The sequence below is a fragment of the Theropithecus gelada genome, chromosome 9 (genome assembly GCF_003255815.1).
Source record: "Theropithecus gelada isolate Dixy chromosome 9, Tgel_1.0, whole genome shotgun sequence".
In the NCBI taxonomy this organism is placed as follows: domain Eukaryota; kingdom Metazoa; phylum Chordata; class Mammalia; order Primates; family Cercopithecidae; genus Theropithecus; species Theropithecus gelada.
Window position 1 is genome coordinate 23568203 of NC_037677.1, and position 23114 is coordinate 23591316.

At 44.2% G+C, this 23114-nt stretch overlaps 1 protein-coding gene across 1 annotated transcript in view; it reads right to left on the reverse strand.

Moving 5' to 3' along the window:
* The window catches only part of GAD2 (glutamate decarboxylase 2), an 89277-nt gene that overhangs the window by 58221 nt on the left and 7942 nt on the right, over positions 1-23114 (reverse strand). The window contains exons 6-7 of the mRNA XM_025396614.1: positions 22706-22818; positions 17587-17702 (exon numbers count right to left, since the gene is read on the reverse strand). Of these exons, the coding sequence (XP_025252399.1) occupies positions 17587-17702; positions 22706-22818 (229 nt within the window). The remainder of the gene's footprint in view (positions 1-17586; positions 17703-22705; positions 22819-23114) is intronic.

The window sequence follows — 23114 nt, forward strand, 5'->3', positions numbered from 1 at the left end:
CTGCTGAGAGAAGATGTCATCCTTCACTTGTGCTTTTTTAAAAATTGTGGTGAAACAACCGGGTGTGGTGACTCACACCTGTAATCCCAGCACTTTGGGAGGCTAAGGCGGGCAGATCACAAGGTCAGGAGTATGAGACCAGCCTGGCCAACATAGTGAAACCCTGTCGCTATAGGACAAAAAAAAAAAAAAAAAAAATTAGCTGGGTGTGGTGGCAGGCGCCTGTAATTCCAACTACTCAGGACGCTGAGGCAGGAGAATCACTTGAACCCGGGAGACGGAGGTTGCAGTGAGCCAAGATCGCGCCATTGCACTCCAACCTGGGAGACAAGAGTGAAACTCCGTCTCAAAAAAAAAAAAAAAAAAAAAGTGGGGGGTGAAAATAACTTAAATGCCATCTTAACCATTTTTATTTATTTATTTTTATTTTTATTTTAAGTTCCAGGGTACACGTGCAGGATGTGCAGGTTTGTCACATAGGTAAACGTGTGCCATGATGGTTTGCTGCACCTATCACCCATCGCCTAGATATTAAGCCCAGCATGCATTAGCTATTTTTCCCAATGCTCTGCCTCCCCCCACACCCCCAACCCCAGCACTGACAGGCACCACTGTGCATTATTAACTTTTTTTGAGATGGAGTTTTGCTTTTGTCACTCAGGCTGGCGTGCAATGGTGCAATCTCAGCTCACTGCAACCCCTGCCTCCCAGGTTCCAGTGATTCTCCTGCCTCAGCCTCTCAAGTAGCTGGGTTTACAGGTGCCTGCCACCATGCCTGGCTAATTTTTGATATTTTTAGTAGAAATGGGGTTTCACCATGTTGGCCAGGCTGGTTTCAAACTCCTGACCTCAGGTGATCCACCTGCCTCGACCTCCCGAAGTGCTGGGATTACAGGCATGAGCCACCGCACCCAGCCTTATTAACCATTTTTAAGTGTATATTTCAGTGGCCTCAAGTATATTCACAGTGTTGTGCAAACCATCACCTCCATCCATCTTCAGAACTCTTTTCATCTTGCAAAACTAAAATTCCATGCCCATTAAACAACTCCTCATTCTCCCCACCCCCAGCCCCTGAAAACCACCATTCCGTTTTCTGTCTCTGAATTTAACTACTCTAAGTACCTCACATAAGTGGAACATACAGCATTTGACTTTTTGTGACTGGTTTATTTAACTTAGTATAATGTCCTCAAGGTTCACCCATGTTGTAACACGTGTGAGAATTTCCTTCCTTTTTAAGGCTGAATGACATTCTGTTATACGTACGTACCACATTTTGTTTAGCCATTCATCCATTTATAGAAACAGGCTGCTTCTACCTTTTGGCTATTGTGGAATAATGCTACTGTGACATATGGGGGTACAACTGCCTCTTCAAGACTCTGCTTTCAATTGCTTTGAGGAGATACCTACAAGTGGAATTGCTAGATCATACAACACTTCTATTTTTAACTTTTCGAGGAACATTCATATAGTGCTCCATTGTGGCTGTACCATTTTACATCCCCACTCTCAGTGGATGAGGTTTGCAGTTTCTCCACATCCTCACCAACCATCATAATTTCCTGTTTTTTGGTAATAGTCATCCTAATGAATGAGAGATGGCAACTCATTATGCTTCAGATTTGCATTTCCCTAATGATCAGTGATGTTGAACATCTTGTGCTTAGCATCATGTGCTTAGTGGCCATTTGTACATCTCCTCTGGAGAAATGTCTATTCAAGTGCTTTGCCCATTTTGAATAGTGTTGTTTATTTAGTATTTGTTATTTTTGGGATTTTTGAGGGATGCTGGAAAGATGCTGGAAATTGTAAATGGATCCGGTAACCTGATACACAGTAACTCTAAGCCAATTTTACATACAAGGCTGAAGAATACATCAACCACCCCCAGCAGCTATGTATTGTATGGCTCTCAGGCTTATATGTTACCAAGAAGTTACAGTCAGTTTCTCCCAGGTTCAGTGAAACTGAGTACACTCAGGTAGGAGGACAAGTGACCCTAAATCTAGCACTCTTTATTCCAGAGTTGCTGGAGGGGCTATTTGTTGCACAGGCAACTGCCAAGCCTGAGTCAGGCTTTGAAAAAGAGGCATCAGTTGCTGGCTGGGGCAGAATGACTTGTCTGCATGTACAGAACAGGCCACACTGCCAAGCCACCGACAAAGTCTTTGTGCCTTTGGTTATTGATTCCGAGTCGGATTGTGTGTCTCAATGGTTGCAATCACTGTGCCATTTGGATTGCTGAGAAAGGCTAACCTAAGCCCAGCTGTACTGCATCTGCCCATCAGCCTCTTACTATTAACTACAGATCATTAAGCTGTCCAAAAGGAGAGCTGCTTCCTCAATTTACATCTCCAAAGGCTGCTGACTGGAATTTTAAGTTACGGATCCTGAGAGGGTCCTTTCTCTTCGAATGCCCACTTTTGTACTCATCTGAATTCTCAAACACACAGCGCAGGAGCTCTTAACACACATATTTTAAGGGGGTATGTCTAATCACCAAGAAGAAATCACATTTAGAACAGCAGCAAATAATGATGACCAATCAAGGAGACCTGGAGCTGTGGAGTTTGACAAGCCCAGTGCAGCTAGAAGCAATGAGACAGGGCCATTAGCCTCCTTTTACAACCTCAGAATGACAAAGTGGACAGTCATTACCGAGATACCTGGGAACTAGAGGAGAAAGCTTAATTAGATCAAGGTTTGTAAAGATGCATGACCTCTTCCACCAAAAAAAACCAAAAAAACAAAAAACAAAAAAACAAAAAAGTGTTATTTTTTTGTGCATTTAGCAGAGCCCTGGGTGACCCTGAAGAGAAGGAGCTCAGAGGCAAGCTAAGTCTCTTACAGCCAGGAGGGAACAGAACAGAACAACCAGCTGCCCTGACTAAGTAAGTGCAAGCCACTCAAATTACCCTCTGTGAATGAGCTCTTAAGCACTAAACTGCAAAAAGGCGAATTGGGGATAAGTAAGAGATCTGGTGCACCTGGTCAATGGGAGGACGTATTCTTGTCTAGTCTTTAATGAGAAAGAATAGGGGTTCTTAAATGAGGAGCAATTACCCAGGATAATTGATCATGGTACCAAATGCTGCAGATTTAAAGAAAAACACATGCCCAAATAGAAAGCTTAAAGACAGGGAATAAAGGTGAGATGAGGCATGAAAAAGAAAATTACGTAGCAAACATCGAGTCTGTTTATATTTTGAGGAAAGGGAGCAGAGAAATAGCTTAATGTTATTCACAAATAGCAAGGGACCCATGGAGAGGAAGAAACTTGAGAGGAAAAAGCAATCTACCTAATGAGGGAGAAACAGTGAAGATAGCTTAAAGGGCACGTTTCTCTGGGCCTGCAAGGCCACATGTGGACAGTCATTTTTATTCCTTAGCACCACGTTGAATGGAACTACTTGTTGATGAACCAGAGTGTCTGAAGAACAACCACCTGCATTCTGAGAAGACTGGAAAGCAAGTGTTTAGAGAGAACCTAGAGGGTTCTCTGGAAACAAATATAAAAATTGATCCAGTGGCCGGGCGTGGCAGCTCACGCCTGTAATCCCAGCACTTTGGGAGGCCGAGGCCAACAATCATAATTTTCTGTTTTTTGATAATAGTCATCCTAATAAATGAGAGATGGCAACTAATGCTTTGGTGGGTGGATCACGAAGTCAGAAGATCGAGACCATCCTGGCTAACACGGTGAAACCCCGTCTCTACCAAAAATACAAAAAATTAGCCGGGCGTGGTGGTGGGCACCTGTCGGGAGGCTGAGGCAGGAGAATAGCATGAATAGGGAGGCAGAGGTTGCGGTGAGCTGAGATTGTGCCACTGCACTCCAGCCTGGGCGACACAGAGAGACTCCGTCTCAAAAAAGAAAGAAAAAAAAAATTGAACCAGTGATTCAACAGTTATCTGCAAGGCCAACAAGAATTGAGGGGAGATGTTTTAGCAAAGAATGCTGAGTTTGGCAACTACATCTGTCAGCAGCACATACTAGCAGACCACCCAGAGAAGTGAGGACACAAATACACCTCAGAAGATAACATCATCAAAGGACCAAAAGGCCCTCTTCCCCTCAGCACAAGGAAGCTGTTTATAGAGTTTTCCAAAATACCTCAATACACTTCAGTTTTTGGTACTTCTACCTAAAAATACATGTGTGTGCACACTCATGCACATGCATACACGTGCACACAGAGGAAACTTGGAGAAAAAGATAACGTGCTCAGGACTAAGAAACTCAATCAAAACTGCTCAACTACATGGAAACTGAACAACCTGCTTCTGAATGACTTCTGGATACATAATGAAATGAAGGCAGAAAGATGTTCTTTGAAACCAATGAGAACAAAGATACAACATACCAGAATCTCTGGGACACATTTAAAGCAGTGGGTAGAGGGAAATTTATAGCACTAAACGCCCACAAGAGAAAGCAGGAAAGATCTAAAATTGACACCTTAACATCACAATTAAAAGAACTAGAGAAGCAAGAGCAAACACATTCAAAAGCTAGCAGAAGGCAAGAAATAACTAAGATCAGAGCAGAACTGAAGGAGATAGAGACACAAAAAACCCTCCAAAAAATCAGTGAATCCAGGAGCTGGTTTTTTGAAAAGATCAACAAAATTGATGGACCACTAGCAAGACTAATAAAGAAGAAAAGAGAGAAGAATCAAATAGACGCAACAAAAAATGATAAAGGGGATATCACCACCGACCCCACAGAAATACAAACTACCGTTAGAGAATACTATAAACACCTCTACACAAATAAACTAGAAAACCTAGAATAAATGGATAAATTCCTGGACACTTACACTCTCCCAAGACTAAACCAGGAAGAAGTTGAATCCCTGAATAGACCAATAACAGCCTCTGAAATTGAGGCAATAATTAATAGCCTACCAACCAAAAAAAGTCCAGGACCAGACGGATTCACAGCCGCATTCTACATTCTACCAGAGGTACAAGGAGGAGCTGGTACCATTCCTTCTGAAACTATTTCAATCAATAGAAAAAGAGGGAATCCTCCCTAACTCATTTTATGAGGCCAACATCATCCTGATACCAAAGCCTGACAGAGATACAACAAAAAAAGAGAATTTTAGACCAATATCCCTGATGAACATCGATCAAAAATCCTTAATAAAATACTGGCAAACTGAATCCAGCAGCACATCAAAAAGCTTATCCACCATGATCAAGTGGGCTTCATACCCTGGGATGCAAGGCTGGTTCAACATACGCAAATCAATAAATATAATCCAGCATATAAACAGAACCAAAGACAAAAACCACATGATTATCTCCATAGATGCAGAAAAGGCCTTTGACAAAATTCAACAGCCCTTATGCTAAAAACGCTCAATAAATTCGGTATTGATGGAACGTATCTCAAAATAATAAGAGCTATTTATGACAAACTCACAGCCAATATCATACTGAATGGGCAAAAACTAGAAGCATTCCCTTTGAAAACTGGCACAAGACAGGGATGCCCTCTCTCACCACTCCTATTCAACGTAGTGTTGGAAGTTCTGGCTAGGGCAATCAGGCAAGAGAAAGAAATCAAGGGTATTCAGTTAGGAAAAGAAGTCAAATTGTCCCTGTTCGCAGATAACATGATTGTATATTTAGAAAACCCCATTGTCTCAGCCCAAAATCTCCTTAAGCTGATAAGAAACTTCAGCAAAGTCTCAGGATACAAAATCAATGTGCAAAAATCACAAGCATTCTTATACACTAGTAACAGACAGAGAGCCAAATCATGAATGAACTTCCATTCACAATAGCTTCAAAGAGAATAAAATACCTAGGAATCCAACTTACAAGGGATGTAAAGGACCTCTTCAAGGAGAACTATAAACCACTGCTCAGTGAAATAAAAGAGGACACAAACAAATGGAAGAACATACCATGCTCATGGATAGGAAAAATCAATATTGTGAAAATGGCCATACTGCCCAAGGTAATTTATAGATTCAATGCCATTCCCATTAAGCTACCAATGATTTTCTTCACAGGATTGGAAAAAACTGCTTTAAAGTTCATATGGAACCAAAAAAGACCCCACATTGCCAAGACAATCCTAAGCCAAAAGAACAAAGCTGGAGGCATCATGCTACCTGACTTCAAACTATACTACAAGGCTACAGTAACCAAAACAACCAAAACAGCAAGGTACTGGTACCAAAACAGAGATATAGACCAATGGAACAGAACAGAGCCCTCAGAAATAATACCACACATCTACAGCCATCTGATCTTTGACAAACCTGACAAAAACAAGAAATGGTGAAAGGATACCCTATTTAATAAATGGTGCTGGGAAAATTGGCTAGCCATAAGTAGAAAGCTGAAACTGGATCCTTTCCTTACTCCTTACACAAAAATTAATCCAAGATGGATTAGAGACTTAAATGTTAGACCTAAAACCCTAGAAGAAAACCTAGGTAATACCATTCAGGACATAGGCATGGGCAAGGACTTCATGTCTAAAACACCAAAAGCAATGGCAACAAAAGCCACAATTGACAAATGGGATCTAATTAAACTAAAGAGCTTCTGCACAGCAAAAGAAACTACCATCAGAGTGAACAGGCAACCTACAGAATGGGAGAAAATTTTTGCAGTCTACTCATCTGATAAAGGGCTAATATCCAGAACCTATAAATAACTCAACTCAATCAAATTTACAAGGAAAAAACAACCCCATCAAAAAGTGGGCAAAGGATATGAACAGACACTTCTCAAAAGAAGACACTCATACAGCCAATAGACACATGAAAAAATGCTCATCATCACTGGCCATCAGAGAAATGCAAATCAAAACCACAATGAGATACCATCTCACACCAGTTAGAATGGCAATCATTACAAAATCAGGAAACAACAGGTGCTGGAGAGGATGTGGAGAAATAGGAACACTTTTACATTGTTGGTGGGACTGTAAACTAGTTCAACCATTATGGAAAACAGTGTGGCGATTCCTCAAGGATCTAGAACTAGAAATACCATTTGACCCAGCCATCCCATTACTGGGTATATACCCAAAGGATTATAAGTCATGCTGCTATAAAGACACATGCACACGTATGTTTAGTGTGGCACTATTCACAATAGCAAAGACTTGGAATCAGGCCAAATGTCCATCAGTGACAGACTGGATTAAGAAAATGTGGCACATATACACCATGGAATGCTGTGCAGCCATAAAAAATGATGAGTTCGTGTCTTTTGTAGGGACATGGATGCAGCTGGAAACCATCATTCTCAGCAAACTATCGCAAGAACAGAAAACCAAACACCGCATGTTCTCACTCATAGGTGGGAATTGAACAATGAGATCACTTGGACACAGGAAGGGGAACATCACACACCGGGTCCTATTGTGGGGAGGGAGGAGGGGGGAGGGATAGCATTAGGAGATATACCTAATGTAAATGACGAGCTAATGGGTGCAGCACACCAACATGGCACATGTATACGTATGTAACAAACCTGCACGTTGTGCACATGTACCCTAGAACTTAAAGTATAAAAAAAGAAAGAAAGACAGAAAGAATTGGGACAAGACATCTGGAAAGCTGTATCAATTATTTCAAGCCATTGCTGATTTCATCCAAATATTTAACTGAGACTGAGATTCGACTGCCTAACAGATCACAGGGTTTCAGGGACAAGCCTCTGCTGGGCTCGGAGGACACAGATTATTAAGACAGTCCTTAGTGCCTGGTGATCTCCCCTACTTATCCTCTGTCTTCGTTCCCCTCGCTCTGTCTACCTGGTGTGCTGGCCTTCCTGGTCTTCCGTGAGCTTGCTAAACTTCTTCTTGCCTCTGAGCCTTTGCCCTTGCAGTTCATTTTCCCGGAAAACCTTCCTTCGAATACTTACATGGCTCCCTCCCTCATTCAATGTAGGTCTCTGCTCACATATCACCTCCACACAGAGCTATTTTTATGACCATCTTGTAAAGTAGCTGACTACCACCCTAATCTCATCACCACTTGACATTATTGCAAATACTAGTTCACTGCGTGTCCACTACAAGAACACAGCAGGCTGCATCAGGGCGAAAACTTTGTCATAGCGTATAGTTGACAAATATTTGTTGAATCTGTTGACCACATGCTCAGAGAACAAGTCCAGAGAAATGTCACTATTTATTGCCATAACTATCTGGCCACGAAGCCCAATGTTGAAGTGTGGCTCTGGTGGACTCCGTGGATCCCAATGCCTCTAATCTAAGGCCCATTCTAAAAGCAAGACCAGGGGTCTTCTTGGCACCCGCCCCAGAACAATGAACTTAAGTGAATGGGGATCATTACATATTGTCCCCAACAAGTAGATCTTGAAGCCCAGCCTATCAATGAGCTGGAATCTGCCTATTTGACCCTTCCTCATGCTTCATGACCCCCACGCCCAATCCCTCAGCAATTGCAGTTCTGATCTTCTCCTCCTTCACACCCTTCTGACACCTCCATTCGCTGGCTCCTTACACCCTAAGATTTGAGGGAAATGATAGCTATAGCTTCCTTAGAAAGACTGGTCACCTCTGTCCTTACTTCTGCTTGCCAGCTGGGCCAAAAGAACATTCTCTTGCTAAAGCATCAGATTTACAAAGAAACTTGTGCTCTGGGAGACCACCTCATTGGCTTCTAATTATGATGATCTGGAGGGGAGGTGACCACCCAGACACATTTTTAGAGACTCTGTGTGATTCACAGGTGATGTGGATCTGTACACAGGCACATCTGTGAAGCTGCTATCTTATTAGTCACACTCAGTTCTGACTAGTAGATCAAGGTGGCCCCATTGTGAGCTTGTACCCTGAGTAAGTGTCAAATAAAAGGAATGATGTGTACCAGGTTAAGTTTAGCATGACAAGAGATCCAAGAATGATCTTCAGTGACATATGTGAACATCGGTACTGAGTATGTCTTCAGCCATTTTCATCACTCTGTGGACAACAGTGATTTCTATGATTTGTGGATCACGAAGAGTGAATGAAAGAGGTGATCTGAGGCACAATGACGAGGGTTTGACACCTGCTTCTATTTAGGCAAATTACTTTCTCATCCTGAGCCATGATTTGCTCAGGTGCAATGATGAAATCCTCTCTTGGCAGAATTGATGTCAGAAGTGTAGCTGTGGCATGTGAGGTGGCTTACATATAATTTTTTGGGCTATCCCCAAAAAGGCTAGCCCTTCCTATCCTCCCATCCTCCTACCTAATGTGATACTGTCCTCAGATCTCCCTCCTTACCTCGAGTGGCATTTTGAAATCTTCAAACAAAATTCAAGTCAATCCCTTTCTTTCTTTTCTTTTGTGTGTGTGTTTGTGTGTGTATGTGTGTGTGTGTGTGTGTGTTTGAGATGGAGTCTCATCCTGTCACCCTGAAGTGCGGTGGTGTGATCTCAGCTCACTGCAACCTTTGCTTCCTAGGTTCAAGCAATTCTCCTGCTTCAGCCTCCTGAGTAACTGGGATTACAGGCGCCACCATCACGCCCTGCTAATTTTTGTATTTTCAGTAGAGATGGGGTCTCACCATGTTGGCCAGGCTGATCTCGAACTCCTGACCTCAGGTTATCTGCCCGCTTCGGCCTCCCAAAGTGCTGGGATTACAGGCATGAACCACCGCGCCTGGCTAATTCACTTTATTTCTTAAAATAAATATATGTATGTAGGGAAATCTCAAAATTTTACAAGTAGCAGTCTAGGATGTAGACTCTCCCAAGGCTGTGGATCCTTGAGTGTTGCTCTGGCACTTTGGGAGGAAGGGCATATCCCTCTTAAGGAAATGACTGGCCCTGACTCCGCTCTCCCTGCTGCCTCCATCTCACCTGCTGGCTGGGCTCAGATCCTTCTAACGACAGTGTCATCTGTGAGGGGCTCACCGGAGCCATGCGCGGTGCACACTACCCTTCCCACGTATCGTCTTGCTTCATCCTCCCCACAACTACAGGAGCTGGGTATCATCACCCCATTTTGCAGATGAGGAGGAGATGAAGGGTCACACCCTGGGAGGTAGCAGAGCAGGGCCTGTCACCATTTCATCAATTCCAAAGCTCATGAGCTTTATCACTAACCTGAAGAACAGTAAGTCTGTTCAGTCACTTTTGACCTGGCACTGGGAACAAGGGAGCATCCGTCATCTGGCGTGGATGGGATTTCAGAAGCCCTTTCCCATCCCTTTCTTCCCCAGTACAAAGGACGCTTGCTGAGAGCAGGCACTGGGTATGTTCTGCCCACTGCTCTCTCCCCCCGCCAGAAGCAATGCCTGGCACCTGCAGCACTAAAGGAAGGAAGGAATAAAGGCAGCATCTCTCTGCACAGTGGCTGAGTTGTGTCTCACCATCTCACGCCTTTGCCTCCCCGAGTGCAATGGGAGTATCCCCAGGAGAGGCAATGGAGAGGTCTTACCTAGCGCTTACATCTCAGCACGGCTTTCGGGTTCTTTCCTGAGAAGAGGTTTGGATAGACTGGGTAGAGAAGAAAATAACACGGGAGTGATGAGGACCCTACGGTGAGAAGGAGGCAGGAATGCAGCAGCGGAGCAGGGGTGCTGAAGGTAAATGGATGTATCCCACAATTTCACTCACTGTCAATTCTGACTAAGGGGGAGCAATACATTTTGTGGAAGTCATCTGTTTCCAAATTGCCCAAACAGCCCTGTTTCCAAACAGGTCACTGTTTAAAAGAAATTTTTAAAGGAGATCTATTTTTGAAACTAAAAGCCTCTCCAATAATGATATGTGAAAGTCATATTTCTGGCCTGGCGCAGTGGCTCACGCCTGTCATTCCAGCACTTTGAGAGGCCGAGGCAGGGGGATCACCTGTGGTCAAAAGTTCTAACCCAGTCTGGCCAACATGGTGAAACCCCGTCTCTACTAAAGATACAAAACTTAGCTGGGTGTGGTGGCGGGTGCCTGTAATCCCAGCTACTTGGGAGACTGAGGCAGGAGCATCACTTGATCCCGGGAGGCGGAGGTTGCAGTGAGTTGGGATTGCGCCATTGCACTCCAGCCTGGATGACAAGAGCGAGACTCCATCTCAAAAAAAGATAAAAGAAAGCCATCTTTCTAAAGACGTGGTGGCCTGTAGGCCCCTGTAGGCCCAGCTACTCGGGAGGCTGAGGCAGGAGGATTGTTTGAGCCCAGGAGTTTGAAGCTTCAGTGAGCCACGATCATGCCACTGTACTCCAGCCTGGGTAACAGGGTGAAATCCTGTCTCTAAAATAAAATAATAAACTAAAATAAAGCAATTTTGAGAATTACCTCCCCACAGAAGTGGGTCAAAGTCACAAGGGGCCTCGGCAGAACATTGGCAATTGGTTCTGGGGGATGTGGGCGTGGGCCGGGCTTGGCGTGTGAAGAGTGGAGTGAATTAGTTATGGTGATGTGCCTAAAGATCCACTGTCTGTTGTGATTATGAAGAATATTTTTCCTAGATGAGGTTATGCTGTTTCGTGGAAGCTATTTCTGGAAGAGCTTGTGCCACACAAGAAGTAAGAGGAATTTGGAATTGAGCTCATAGTTTAGGCTTTCAAAGGATTCAGAGCTGGAGATGTGAATTATTGAGCTGGGATCTTTGTTTACTTCTAAACCTACTTTCAAGAGAGAACCTAAAACTCATCAAGTTAATTTTTGCCAAGCCTTTGTATGACTGAAGATTTGGGGAAGGGGGTGAGATTCCAGCAAAGGATGTGTTGAACCAAAGGATCTTTGAGATCACTTTCAATTCTGAGATTTTGTGATTCTATGTTTTAGAGAAAAGTAATCTTGGAACTCTTAAACGCTTGCCACAGAAAGACTAGTTGTTTAATTTAGTCTTATTCAAGTTTTACAAGAAAACAGTTGATTCAGGCAACCAGAAAAATGTAATAGGTTGCCCTCCTCATCAGCTAAGTAAAGCTCTAGTCTGTGTTGGTGGTTAGAAAAGAGATGGGTAGCTTTGGTGGGGTGCAACAGAGAGAGAGTGAAGGGTCATTTAGAAAACAAAATGACTCTTCCCTTCATGAATATGTGAACGTTTCTGGTTGGATGCAGAAGGCCACAGAGTCTCGCTATGTCCTTCCCATCCCTATGGCTCTAAACATGCCAAGTTACAAACTCAGTGCTCAGATTCGAAGAAGGGATAGTAACGTGACCTGGTTCAGTAGCAGGAAATTAGCACGAGAATAACCAACGTGGGGCCAGTTGTGGTGGCTCACGCCTGTAATCCCAGAACTTTGGAAGGCCAAGGTGGGTGGATCACCTGAGGTCAGGAGTTCGAGACCAGCCTGGCCAACATAGTGAAACCCTGTCTCTACTAAAAATACAAAAAACTAGCCAGGCGTGGTGGCAGGCTCCTGTAGTCCCAGCTACTCAGGAGGCTGAGACAGGAGAATTGCTTGAACCAGGGAGGCGGAGATTGCAGTGAGCCAAGATGGCACCGCTGCACTCCAGCCTGGGTAACAGAGAGAGACTCCATCTCAAAAAAAAAAAAAAACAAAAAAGAAGAATAACCAACATGGGGAAATGAGGAAAATGGGATTTAAGAAAGGATGCTACAAATGAATTTAGAGCAGCTAGCCAGAGAGAGGCGTGCAGGACGTCCAACCCAATAGTTGAAAGAGCAGTGTTGGGCTGGCCACTATGCTAATCTCCTCAGTGATAGTATCCCAACAGTCCTATGAGAGGAGCATTAATATGACTTTCCTTTCCCAGATCAGAAAACTGAGGCATAGCAAGATTAAGTAACTTGTCCAGTGTCACACAGGTAGTACATGATAAAACCAAATATTTCAGCCCATGTTTGTCTGAATCCAGAGCCTATGCTTAGATTACACATCAAAGGAATTAATTTTCAATTCAATAAAATACACTGAGTGCAAAAAAGAGTTTATAAAGAGTAGTGCTGGTATTATTGAGAAATTATCGAGGCTTCGAATCTGGCTCTGCCATTGACTGGCTGTGACACCCTGGGCAAAGTATCCCCCACCTCTGGGGCTTGGTGTTTTCATCTGTAAAACAAGGTGGGGCTTTTTTGTCTTTTTATTTTTTTTGATGGAGCCTCACTCACTCTGTCGCCCAGGCTGGAGGGCAGTGGCGTGATCTCGGTTTACTGCAACCTCCGCCTTCTGGGTTCCAGTGATTCTCCTGCCTCAGCCTCCCAAGTAGCTGGGATTACAGGCACCCACCACCACACCTGGCTAATTTTTGTATTTTCAGTAGAGATGGGCTTTCACCATGTTGGCCAGGCTGGTCTCAAACTCCTGACCTCAAGTAATCCTCCTGCCTCAGTTTCCCAAACTGCTGGGATTACAGGCGTGAGCCACTCCACCCGGCCAAGGTTGTTGTTTCTTAAAGTTGGTTGATATTTATGCAGCGCTCTCTGTGTCCCGGGCACTGAGGCACAAGTTCTATAAGGCTCTCATTTGATTTTCCAGGAGTCTTGGGCCTTGGAAACCTCTCAAAATGCGTGAAGAGAGAACACCCGAAGCAGCGTCTGTCTTGACCCATGGCCTCCCTCTCCTCACTGAGTCAACACAGCAGCCCCTCCATTATCCTTTCTCCCTGCCAGCCAAGCAATTGAGGAAAGAAGCCTCCATGCCAAGATTGATGCTGTCTAGCCGGAGAAAAGGCATTTGAGAAATTACTTGGTAATTTTCTTTCTTCTGCCACTGGAGATCTATTTCTGGAGCTGGTGGAGACAGTGTGATTGTAAAATCTGAAAAGACCAAGAAAGTATGTGGCCTGGCCTGAAGCCAGAAGGAAGCTACACTAAATGATGAATTGAAAATAATGTCTGAGGTCTAGAGCCCAGAAGGAACTAGCGATGGGAATCATGTTACCTCTTCACCTGCAGCTTCAAAGGCAGGACTCACTTTTAAGAGCTTTCCTGTGCAGGATGGTCAGGGTCAAGTGTTCAAGAAGATGCAGGATGGCTTTAAATGAGCTCTGAAAACCCCCTCCAGCCCAGCCCTATGAGATGAGATGATGAGAATGTTTTTCGGTAGAAAGAGAGTCACAAATTAGCATCAGTTTCACATTAAGCAAATAGGTCCTGGTGGAAATTTGATCAGGGAAGGTATAAGATGTTAAGTCAACTGATGAGTTGCTGTATATAAAGCTCTGTTGCTGAATCTTTTAATCTGGTTTCTACAGTGGTAGTCGGTGCATAGAGCTCACTGGTCTTGGACCCAGTAAACCCAGTTTGATCCTGGCTCTACCTATGTAGCTAATTTCAGCCTCTTCATTTGTAAAATGCTAATAACAATCTCTTGTCCTATAACGTTGCTGTGAGAATCAAAGTTCCATATATTGAAAGTGTTTTGGAAAGTGTCAAATAGTAGTCAGATAATATAAGGTATTATATATTAGAAAAACAATTCATTTGTCAAAAATGATGAGGCAATGATAACTCAAATGATAGGCCAAAGTTAGAACCTATTGGCATTTTAGGAGAGCTTCATAATTCAAATGATCCTTCATAATTGTATGCATAGATAGAGACACAAGAAGGAGATGGGAGAGTCAAATGGTTGTTATATGGTCGAATTGTGTTTCTTTCTCAGAAATGAAGAAGTAGCCTGGGCGTGGTGGCTCATGCCTATAATCCCAGCACTTTGGGAGGTGGAGGTGGATTGATCACCCGAGGTCAGAAGTTTAAGACCTGTGTGGCCAACATGGTGAAACCCTGCCTCTACTAAAAACACAAAAATTAGCCAGGCGTGGCGGCACATGCCTGTAGTCCCAGCTACTTTACTCCAGAGGCTGAGGCAGGAGGAATCGCTTGAACCTCAGAGATGGAGGTTGCAGTGAGGCGAGATTGCACCAGTGCACTCCAGAGATCATGCCACAGCACTCTGGCCTGGACGACAGGGCTGAACTCTGACAAGCAAAAAAAAAAAAAAAGGAAAAAAGAAAGCAATTTTTATTTTTAGATCCTCAGACCACATGGCCGGATCTTTCTGGGCAAGTCTCAGTCAATTTATGTAAAGCATGAGGCTGAGAAGCTCATGCCCAAACCAGAGACACCTGGCAGCGAGTACAGAGTGACTTGCTGCTAGACCAAACTCATTTTAACTTGTGGACACAGCTTGGAAGCCAAAAGAAAAAGATGCCCAATAAAAGATCATCTAGACTTTTTGAGGCTGAGAATGCAGTAACATGTAACTATTTAGGGGTCCAAACCCATTTCAGGAAAATAGTAATTGAGTAGAAAAGTAGGTCACGTTTTTCTATCCTTGGAGAAGCTGAGAAATGAAAGTTATCTCCTGGTGAGGCACTAGGTAGGGTGGGCTGAATAACAGATACTCTCTGCCACAAAATCATATCCTCATCTTCAACACTGTGAATATGTTACTTTACATGGTAAAAGGGACTTGGCAAATGTGATTAGATTAAGGATCTTGAGATGGGGGATTATCCTGGATTATCTGAGTAGATCCAAAAGAGGGAGGCAGGAGAGCCACAGATGGAAAGAGATGTGGTGGTGGAAGAAGAGGTCAGAGAGAGAGAGAGAGAGAGAGAGAGAGAGAGAGAGAGACATCTAAAGATGTTATGCTGCTGGTTCTGAAGATGAACCAAAAAATGTAGGTGCCTCTAGAAACTGTAAACGGCAAGGACATGGATTCTCCCAGAGAGCCTCCGGGAAGTATGCGGCCCTGCTTTTCCCGTTTTAGATTTCTGACACCCAGAACTATAAGGTAATAAATTCATATTGTTGTAAGCCACAAAGTTTGTAATCATTTGTTCCAGCAGCAATAGAAAGGTAAGATGCTAAGTAACTTTAGGCTGTGGTCTTTGCTCAATGTGACCCCTATACGTTGAAGAAGGACATATAACAAAATAATAAAACCCCAAAACATGACTGAAAACAAGATGCTTTGATAATCTGTTAACATGGAATTGCTAGTTTCCTTTAATTTCATGGCCACTGTTGTGGTAATGAACTGTATCCACAGGTTTCCAATCTGTTTCCTTGTCATGGACACATACAGGCACACACAGAGACGGACACACACACCTCACTTAAAATAAGACAGAAAAATTTCACGGTGGATCTGCATCTGAGACCCACCACGGTTCCCTACGCCTCCTGAGTGACATTTCCTTTCAGGAGTCTTCCTCTAGCCCCTTCCTCCCTCCCTGTTCCCTGGCCATCAGAGGGCTTCCTGATCGTCTCTGAGGCAGCCGTATTCCAGAACCCAGGCTACTGTGAGGCAGAGATCATGAAGGAACAGTCTTATGTTTTTGTTTTTGTTTTTTTGAGAACGGAGTGTGGCTCTGTTGCCCAGGCTGGAGTGCAGTGACGCGATCTCCTCTCACTGCAACCTCCGCCTCCCAGGTCCAAGCGATTCTCCTGCCTCAGCCTCTCGAGTAGCTGGGATTACAGGCGCCCGCCACCTTGCCTGGCTACTTTTTTGTATTTTTAGTGGAGATGAGGTTTCACCATGTTGGTCAGGCTGGTCTCTAATTCTTGACCTCAAATGATCCACCTGCCTCGGCCTCCCAAAGTGCTGGGATTACAGGCATGAGTCACCATGCCTGGCCCGGTGCTATTTCTTTATGGTAACAAAACCTCTGGTCAAGTCAGCTAAAGATGGATGTTAAATCGTTCAGGCTGGGTATGATGGTGGCTCACACCTGTAATCTCAGCATTTTGGGAGGCTGGGGTGGGAGGATCACTTGAGGCCAGGAGTTTGAGACCACCCTAGCCAACACTGCAAGACCGTGTCTCTGTAAAAGACAGAAAAATTAGTCAGCCATGGTGATACACATCTGGAGTCCCAGCTATCCAGGAGGCTGATGTGGGAGGATTGCTTGAACCTGGGAAGTTGAGGCTGCAGTGAGCTGTGATTGTACCACTGCACTACAGTCTGGGTGACATAGCGAGACTGTCTCAAAAAAAAAACTCAAGGCACCATGAGGGCAGAATATCTATCAGATCAGTGGGCTGAGTTTTTAAACAAAAATCTGTGTCAAAGGCTGCTCTGGAGTTTTGCTTACATGGCCCTAGCATCAATGGTCCAACTCATGAGCTCACAGTCACTCTGCCTTCCCTCCTCCTCCCCTTCCCTTAACATGCAACTTGATTCCACAGAAGAGAAGGATAGGAACTAGAGCTAAAAACATTTTCCTTTATCTTTTTTTCTTTTTCTTTCTTTTCTTTTCTTTCTTTCTTTTTTTTTTTTAGACAGGGTCTTGCTCTTTCATCCAGGCTGGAGAGCAGTGGTGCAATCACGGCTCACTGCAGTCTCAACCCCCCGAACTCAAGTAACTCTCCTACCTCAGCATCCGGGGATCATAGGTTTGTGCTACCACACCTGGCTAATTTTTTTTTTTTTAATTGTCTGTGAAGATGGGATCTCACTGTATTGCCCAGGCTGCTCCTTTATCTTTGAGGGTTTTCCTGAATTTCAAAGAGTCAAGGAGGACACCCCATAGTACCACTCAGCTTTCTCCCCGATTCTCTCCCAAGGTGTCTTCCAGAAAGAGGGCTTCTGGGGATAATGCATTTCCAGCCACCATTCCTTCAACTAGGGCTTTATGGAACATGACCTTAAACTTGGAAGGAGCAGAAACACATACATGCTCAGACGTGAAGGCAATGAGCCTGGGAACAGCAGCCATTCCTTTCTCCTTGACTTCCGGGAACATCTTAAAGCGCGCGATCATCATGGCATACATGTTAGATATGGCGCCACCTAAAGGGCACAGCAACACACAGTTACTTTATTTATTATCAACCTCATTTCACATGCAAGCAACATTCCTTATTTCCAGTGACCTGAGTCCTCCTTGGACTCAGAAGAAAACCCTATTGACTATCTTTAAACTGAATCCTCAGACTCAAAGGCGCTACCCCAGAGGGCACTTTGGGACAGGACAGGTGCCACCGCCACACCCCCTCTCAGTCACTAACTGGAACTGCAGTGGATTCTACTCTTGTTGGAAGCCCTTTGAAGAGGGTTTTTAATTCAAAAGCAAAAGGTTTGCCTCCATCCCAGCTTGTGAACGTGGTCATTCTGCATAAGTTCTGTAAAATCCTGCTTATATCCGAATGGAGAAACCTTTTTTTTTTTTCATTTCAACTCATTCAGTGCCTTGCACTTGGATTAAGATAAATCAATTGTTACTGGTGTAAGCTGTTAACAATTTTTTTTTTTTTTCCTTGAGACGGGGTTTCACTCTGTGGCCCAGGCTAGAGTGCAATGGCACGATCTCCACTTACTGCCACCTCCATCTCCTGGGTTCAAGAGATTCTCCTGCCTCAGGCTCCCAAGAGGCTGGGACCACAGGCATGCGCCATCACGCCCAGCTAATTTTTTGTGTATTTTTAGTAGAGACGGGTTTTCACCACGTTGGCCAGGCTGGTCTCAAACTCCTGACCTCAAATGATCCACCCGCCTCGGCCTCCCAAAGTGCTGGGATTACAAGTGTCAGCTACCACGCCTGGCCTCATCAACAATTTTTAGTGAGCAGCAGTCCCCAACCTTTTTGGCAGCAGTGACGCGTTTCGTGCAAGACAATTTTTCCACCTATGGAGGGTCGGGGGCGGGTGGGGGTGGGGTGGAGAATGGTTTTGGGACGAAACTGTTCCACCTCAGAGCACTGGGCATTAATTAGATTCTCGTAAGGAGCATGCAACCTAGATCCCTCGCATGCGCAGTTCACAATAGGGTTCATGCTCCTATGAGAATCTCATGCGGCCGCTGATGTGACAGAAGGCGGAGCTCAGGCGGTAATGCTGGCTCGCCCGTTGCTTACCTCCTGCTCTGCGGCCCGGTTCCTAATAGTCCACAGACCTGTACCGATCCACCATCAAGGGGTTGAGGACCCCTGTCATAAAGGATATATCTCCAATTCTATCTTATCATACTCATCTGTTCATTCCCTCTAAACTAGTTCTTTCCTCTCAAAGACATCATTGAAATAGAATTGTATTAGCTAACAAAACTCATTTCATAATTATAGAAAAACTATAATTTTTTTAGAAAAACAACTAAGAGAATTTTCAGTCCATATTGTGTTACTTTTTCTGTGTCATCCAAAGGTTGTCAGGGATTCCACACCATAAGATTTGTGTCTTATCAAGAGTCTCACTTGACAAGCAAAGAAAACCCAGGGCTATTGGGAAGTTTAGGATGTTTGCAATTCAGGAAAGACAGATTGTTATGAATGCAAATTAACATGCTGGCATGGAAGACATGAGGCCATGGGGCAGAGTGAAGGTACTGCCTCTCCTTCCTGCCCAAGGGGAACACCCCAAGCCCTGCTGTCACGAGAGTGTTGTGAGTTACTCTCCTTCCTGGTGGCTGAGGAGCAGGAGGGCTCCATGTCAAGCTGAATGGCCCAGGCAGGGGTATGACCTTTGCCTCTTGAACCCTGGGCTCTGACTTAAGCAGGCCGCCTGGCACACAGCACTCATCACCCAGATCCATGCCTCTGTCCTTAGTCAAAATAAGGGCGATTCCTTCCTTTCTGGACTCCAGAGACGCAGGAGAAGCAGAATCCAGGTCACGCCTGCTCTGAGCAGACACCCGGCCTGAAAGGCAGACTGTAGGATGCTGGAAGTGGGGTCTGCTTCGAAAGGAAATTCCATCCTAGCTCATGGTTTTGGCACTTACCGACATTTTGGGCAACGTAATTGTGGTGAGGGCTGACGTGGGCATTATAAAGTGTTGAGCAGCATCCCTGGTTTCTACCCACCAGATGCCTGTAGCACCCCCTCCCCCAGACAATCAAAAGTATCTGTAGATATTGCCAAATGTCCCTTGGGGAGAGCAAAATGACCTTGTTTGAGAATTTAGTTGTTCTTAAAGAGGCTGGAGAAGGAAGGAGGGGAGAAGAGAAAGGGGAAGACGTATCCAAAGAAAGTGCTCTTCACATGCATTTCTTCTGAGGCTTCCAGCCCTGCCCTCCCACACCTCACTCTGCAGCTCAGCTGTCCTCTGGCTAAAGGCTCAGCAGCCCTGAGTGAGAGAAAGAGGCTTCTGGGCCTCTGGGCAGAGAAGACCGTTTTGCGTAACAGAGGCATGAGGACAAATGCGTGAGCCCTACCTGCTCTTATTTCCTCTAAGAAAGGATGTAAAAGCAAGTGCTACTTTGGGTGACTGAGGTGGGCAGATCACCTGAGGTCAGGAATTCAAGACCAGCCTGGCCAACATGGTGAAACCCCATCTCTACTAAACATACAAAAATTGGCTGGGCGTGGTGGTGCATACCTGTAATCCCAACTACTCTAGAGGCTAAGGCACAAGAATTGCTTGAACCCGGGAGGTGGAGGTTGCAGTGAGCTGAGATCGTGCCACTGCCCTCCAGCCTGGGCGACAGAGTGAGACTCTGTGTCAAAATAATAAAAAATAAAATACATGAATAAAAGTAAGAGGTGAAACATTATGAAAACCTTGTTAGCTAGGAAAAGGTCTGTGACTAAGCCAAGCTTTCTTTCCTAGCCACTCCTTAGTGTTTGTGCTTTGTGACCTGCTGAGCAGTAAGGAGTGCTGCATGTTTCTCTGGTTCCCAGTGTAGGTGATATCACAAAAGCAGATTTCTTCTAGGAATCCTAAAGGACTTTCGACGAAGCATGAAGCCTTTGGGTATTATCGATGGAGGTATGAGGCAGTATGTTTTAAGTCACAGACCTAACTCTTCACATTGAGTCCCAGGGAATGAGACTTTTAGATCCCAGACACATAAGATGTGTGGCTTTCTCTATCCCCACCCCTTAAATTGTAAGACCGTTTACTGCAGGAGCGAGGCTGGATGCTCCCGGGAATAGCATCCATGGCCAGTAAGGTGGTGATGAGCCATGTCTCCTCTGTGATGTCTTGTAGAAAGCAGAGCAGAAACAGGTTGCAATGACCTTTTCTGCTGTCTCTTCCCAACTTTGCAATGTCTGCATTGCCCTGTAGTGTGACATCTATGGCTTGCGTCTTGGGGTAAGAGTAAATGGGTCTTTAGGCTCCAAGGAAGCCTATAATTCCCATGCTCAAGCTGAAGTCGTCTCCACGTGAAAATCCCCCATCATCAATGAGGGTGGAGGGTAAGCTCTGAGCCTAGCAGAACTGCCGAAGAGAATTCTTTCTCTGGGTGTATGTTTTCTGGGGCATGTAGGTTTTTCAGACCAACCAGGTAAATTAGGCCCAGCTCTTAGTCAAATTAGTCAAATTTTCAGGGTCAACAGGTACAGTTGTTCTCTCCCTCCTCCTGGGGACCATAAAAACTTAAGGCACAGGAATAAATTCAGCATAAAATAAATGCAAATAAAAGAAAAAAATAGAGCCCAGCATGTTCTTGGTTCATCTCAGGGACAGATCAGTCCTATACCCATCACACAAGGGTGGGAAGAAGAAAGGTAGAAATGACGTGGATCTCTGTACCCCACCTCATTCCTCATGAAAAAGTGTTTTCAAAGCATCAGGCAATGATGACAAAGCTCCCTCAAGAAGCATAGTTTTCCAGAGGAAAACTAAGTACTAAGTGCCCTACAAAATAAAGGCTAGCTTAAAATTCATCACAGCTGGTGTTCAATGACTTTTTAAAAGGCTAATTTTCCCTTCCATTTAACTAACACCTTTTCCTTCAGCACCTGAAAAATTGTGCTATATATTTAAACACATGAAATAAAATAGCTGATCAGAGCTTGCAGGCAAACATACTTAAGCCCTGGTCTTGGGGTCACTCTTGCTTACTTATTTTTTCTTTCCACTTTTTCTTTTCTCCCCCACCCCTGCCTCATCATCTGCGTGTCTCTGTAGATTTGCTGAAGAGAGATCACAACCACTTGGCCTTTGCTCTGTCTGACACAACGACAGGTGTTGCTCTGGCCTCTCTCTCAGGTGGGTCCTTTCTCAGCGGACTAATCAATCCCGCTCCTGCCACTGATTAGCTGATGAGCTGCACGTCGGGTTTCTTTTCCATGGGTCAGTGACTTTCTTTCCATTGCCTTCCTAACTTCTGTTTCTTTTCTTCATCAAACCAAGGTCTCACACAGAACCGTAAACCAAGGACACAGCTTTTTGTTTCAGGTTGATTCTCTTGGCTGGAAGAGGTGTAAATAATGGAGCTTAGAATGCAATGGCTGGTGATAAAAGGCAGGATGGAAAAGACTGAATGGCATGATAAAGAAGAGAAGGGATGAGAAAGCTCTTGAAGAAATCATCACCCTCTTTTTTTGCTCTAAGAAATTCTCTCCCAAGGCATGCTCTGTCCTCCTTGAAATTAGTGTAAATCCACTTTGCTGCTTGTTATTTCAAAGACAGAGTGGTCCATATGCTCTATGGAGTAGATCTACCTTGCTATGCACCCTTGAACAGCAAATGCTTTATTAAATGAGGCTACCCATTTCCTTTCACTAATTCTGGGAAGAGCGTCAGAGAGTGAATTTCCTTATTAGGAATCTTGATTCCTTTGTTCCACATTATCCGTACATCCTGCTTGTAGGATCACAGTAGAAGCAATGGGTAAGTACCATCTCTGATTATGCTCGCTTTGCACACAAATAACTGCTGTTCAAGCGTGGGTTACTTAGCTTGGAGGCATGTTCAATGGTCATGTGCACTTAATCACATTCATTCTTTTGATCAACACACAGTCTGTTTAACCTAAGCAGAGACACAGGCTAGATACTTAATCTTCCCTAGGTTTACAACAAGGCATTGCATATTAGAAGAAAAGACACAAAGAAAGTTGAAATATCATGTACCGGGAGAAAATATCCCATCGCCGGAGCCCCCTGGCCAGCCAATGATTTCTCTCATTTTCTTTAGTGTGACATATTCCAAAAGCACAAATACTGGAGCAATTTCATAGGTGAACCTGAAATGTAGTAATGGCCACATTTTACCTCTGTAACTCAAATACATAATTTACAATCATTACAATAGCTACAGAACTATTTCCTTTTTCAAAACATACATTTACAAGCGTTATGATTATAACATTAAGCAGAGAGAAAATTATTTCAAAAAGGCCTTCCAAAAGGTTTATTTTTTCTATATCCCTACAGTCAAGAGCTCCAATTACTACCATAACGCACAAGAGATATTTATTGTATTGAATAAAAAAAAAATATTGCAGAGTAACATGATTTAAAATATAATATCTGGTCCCAT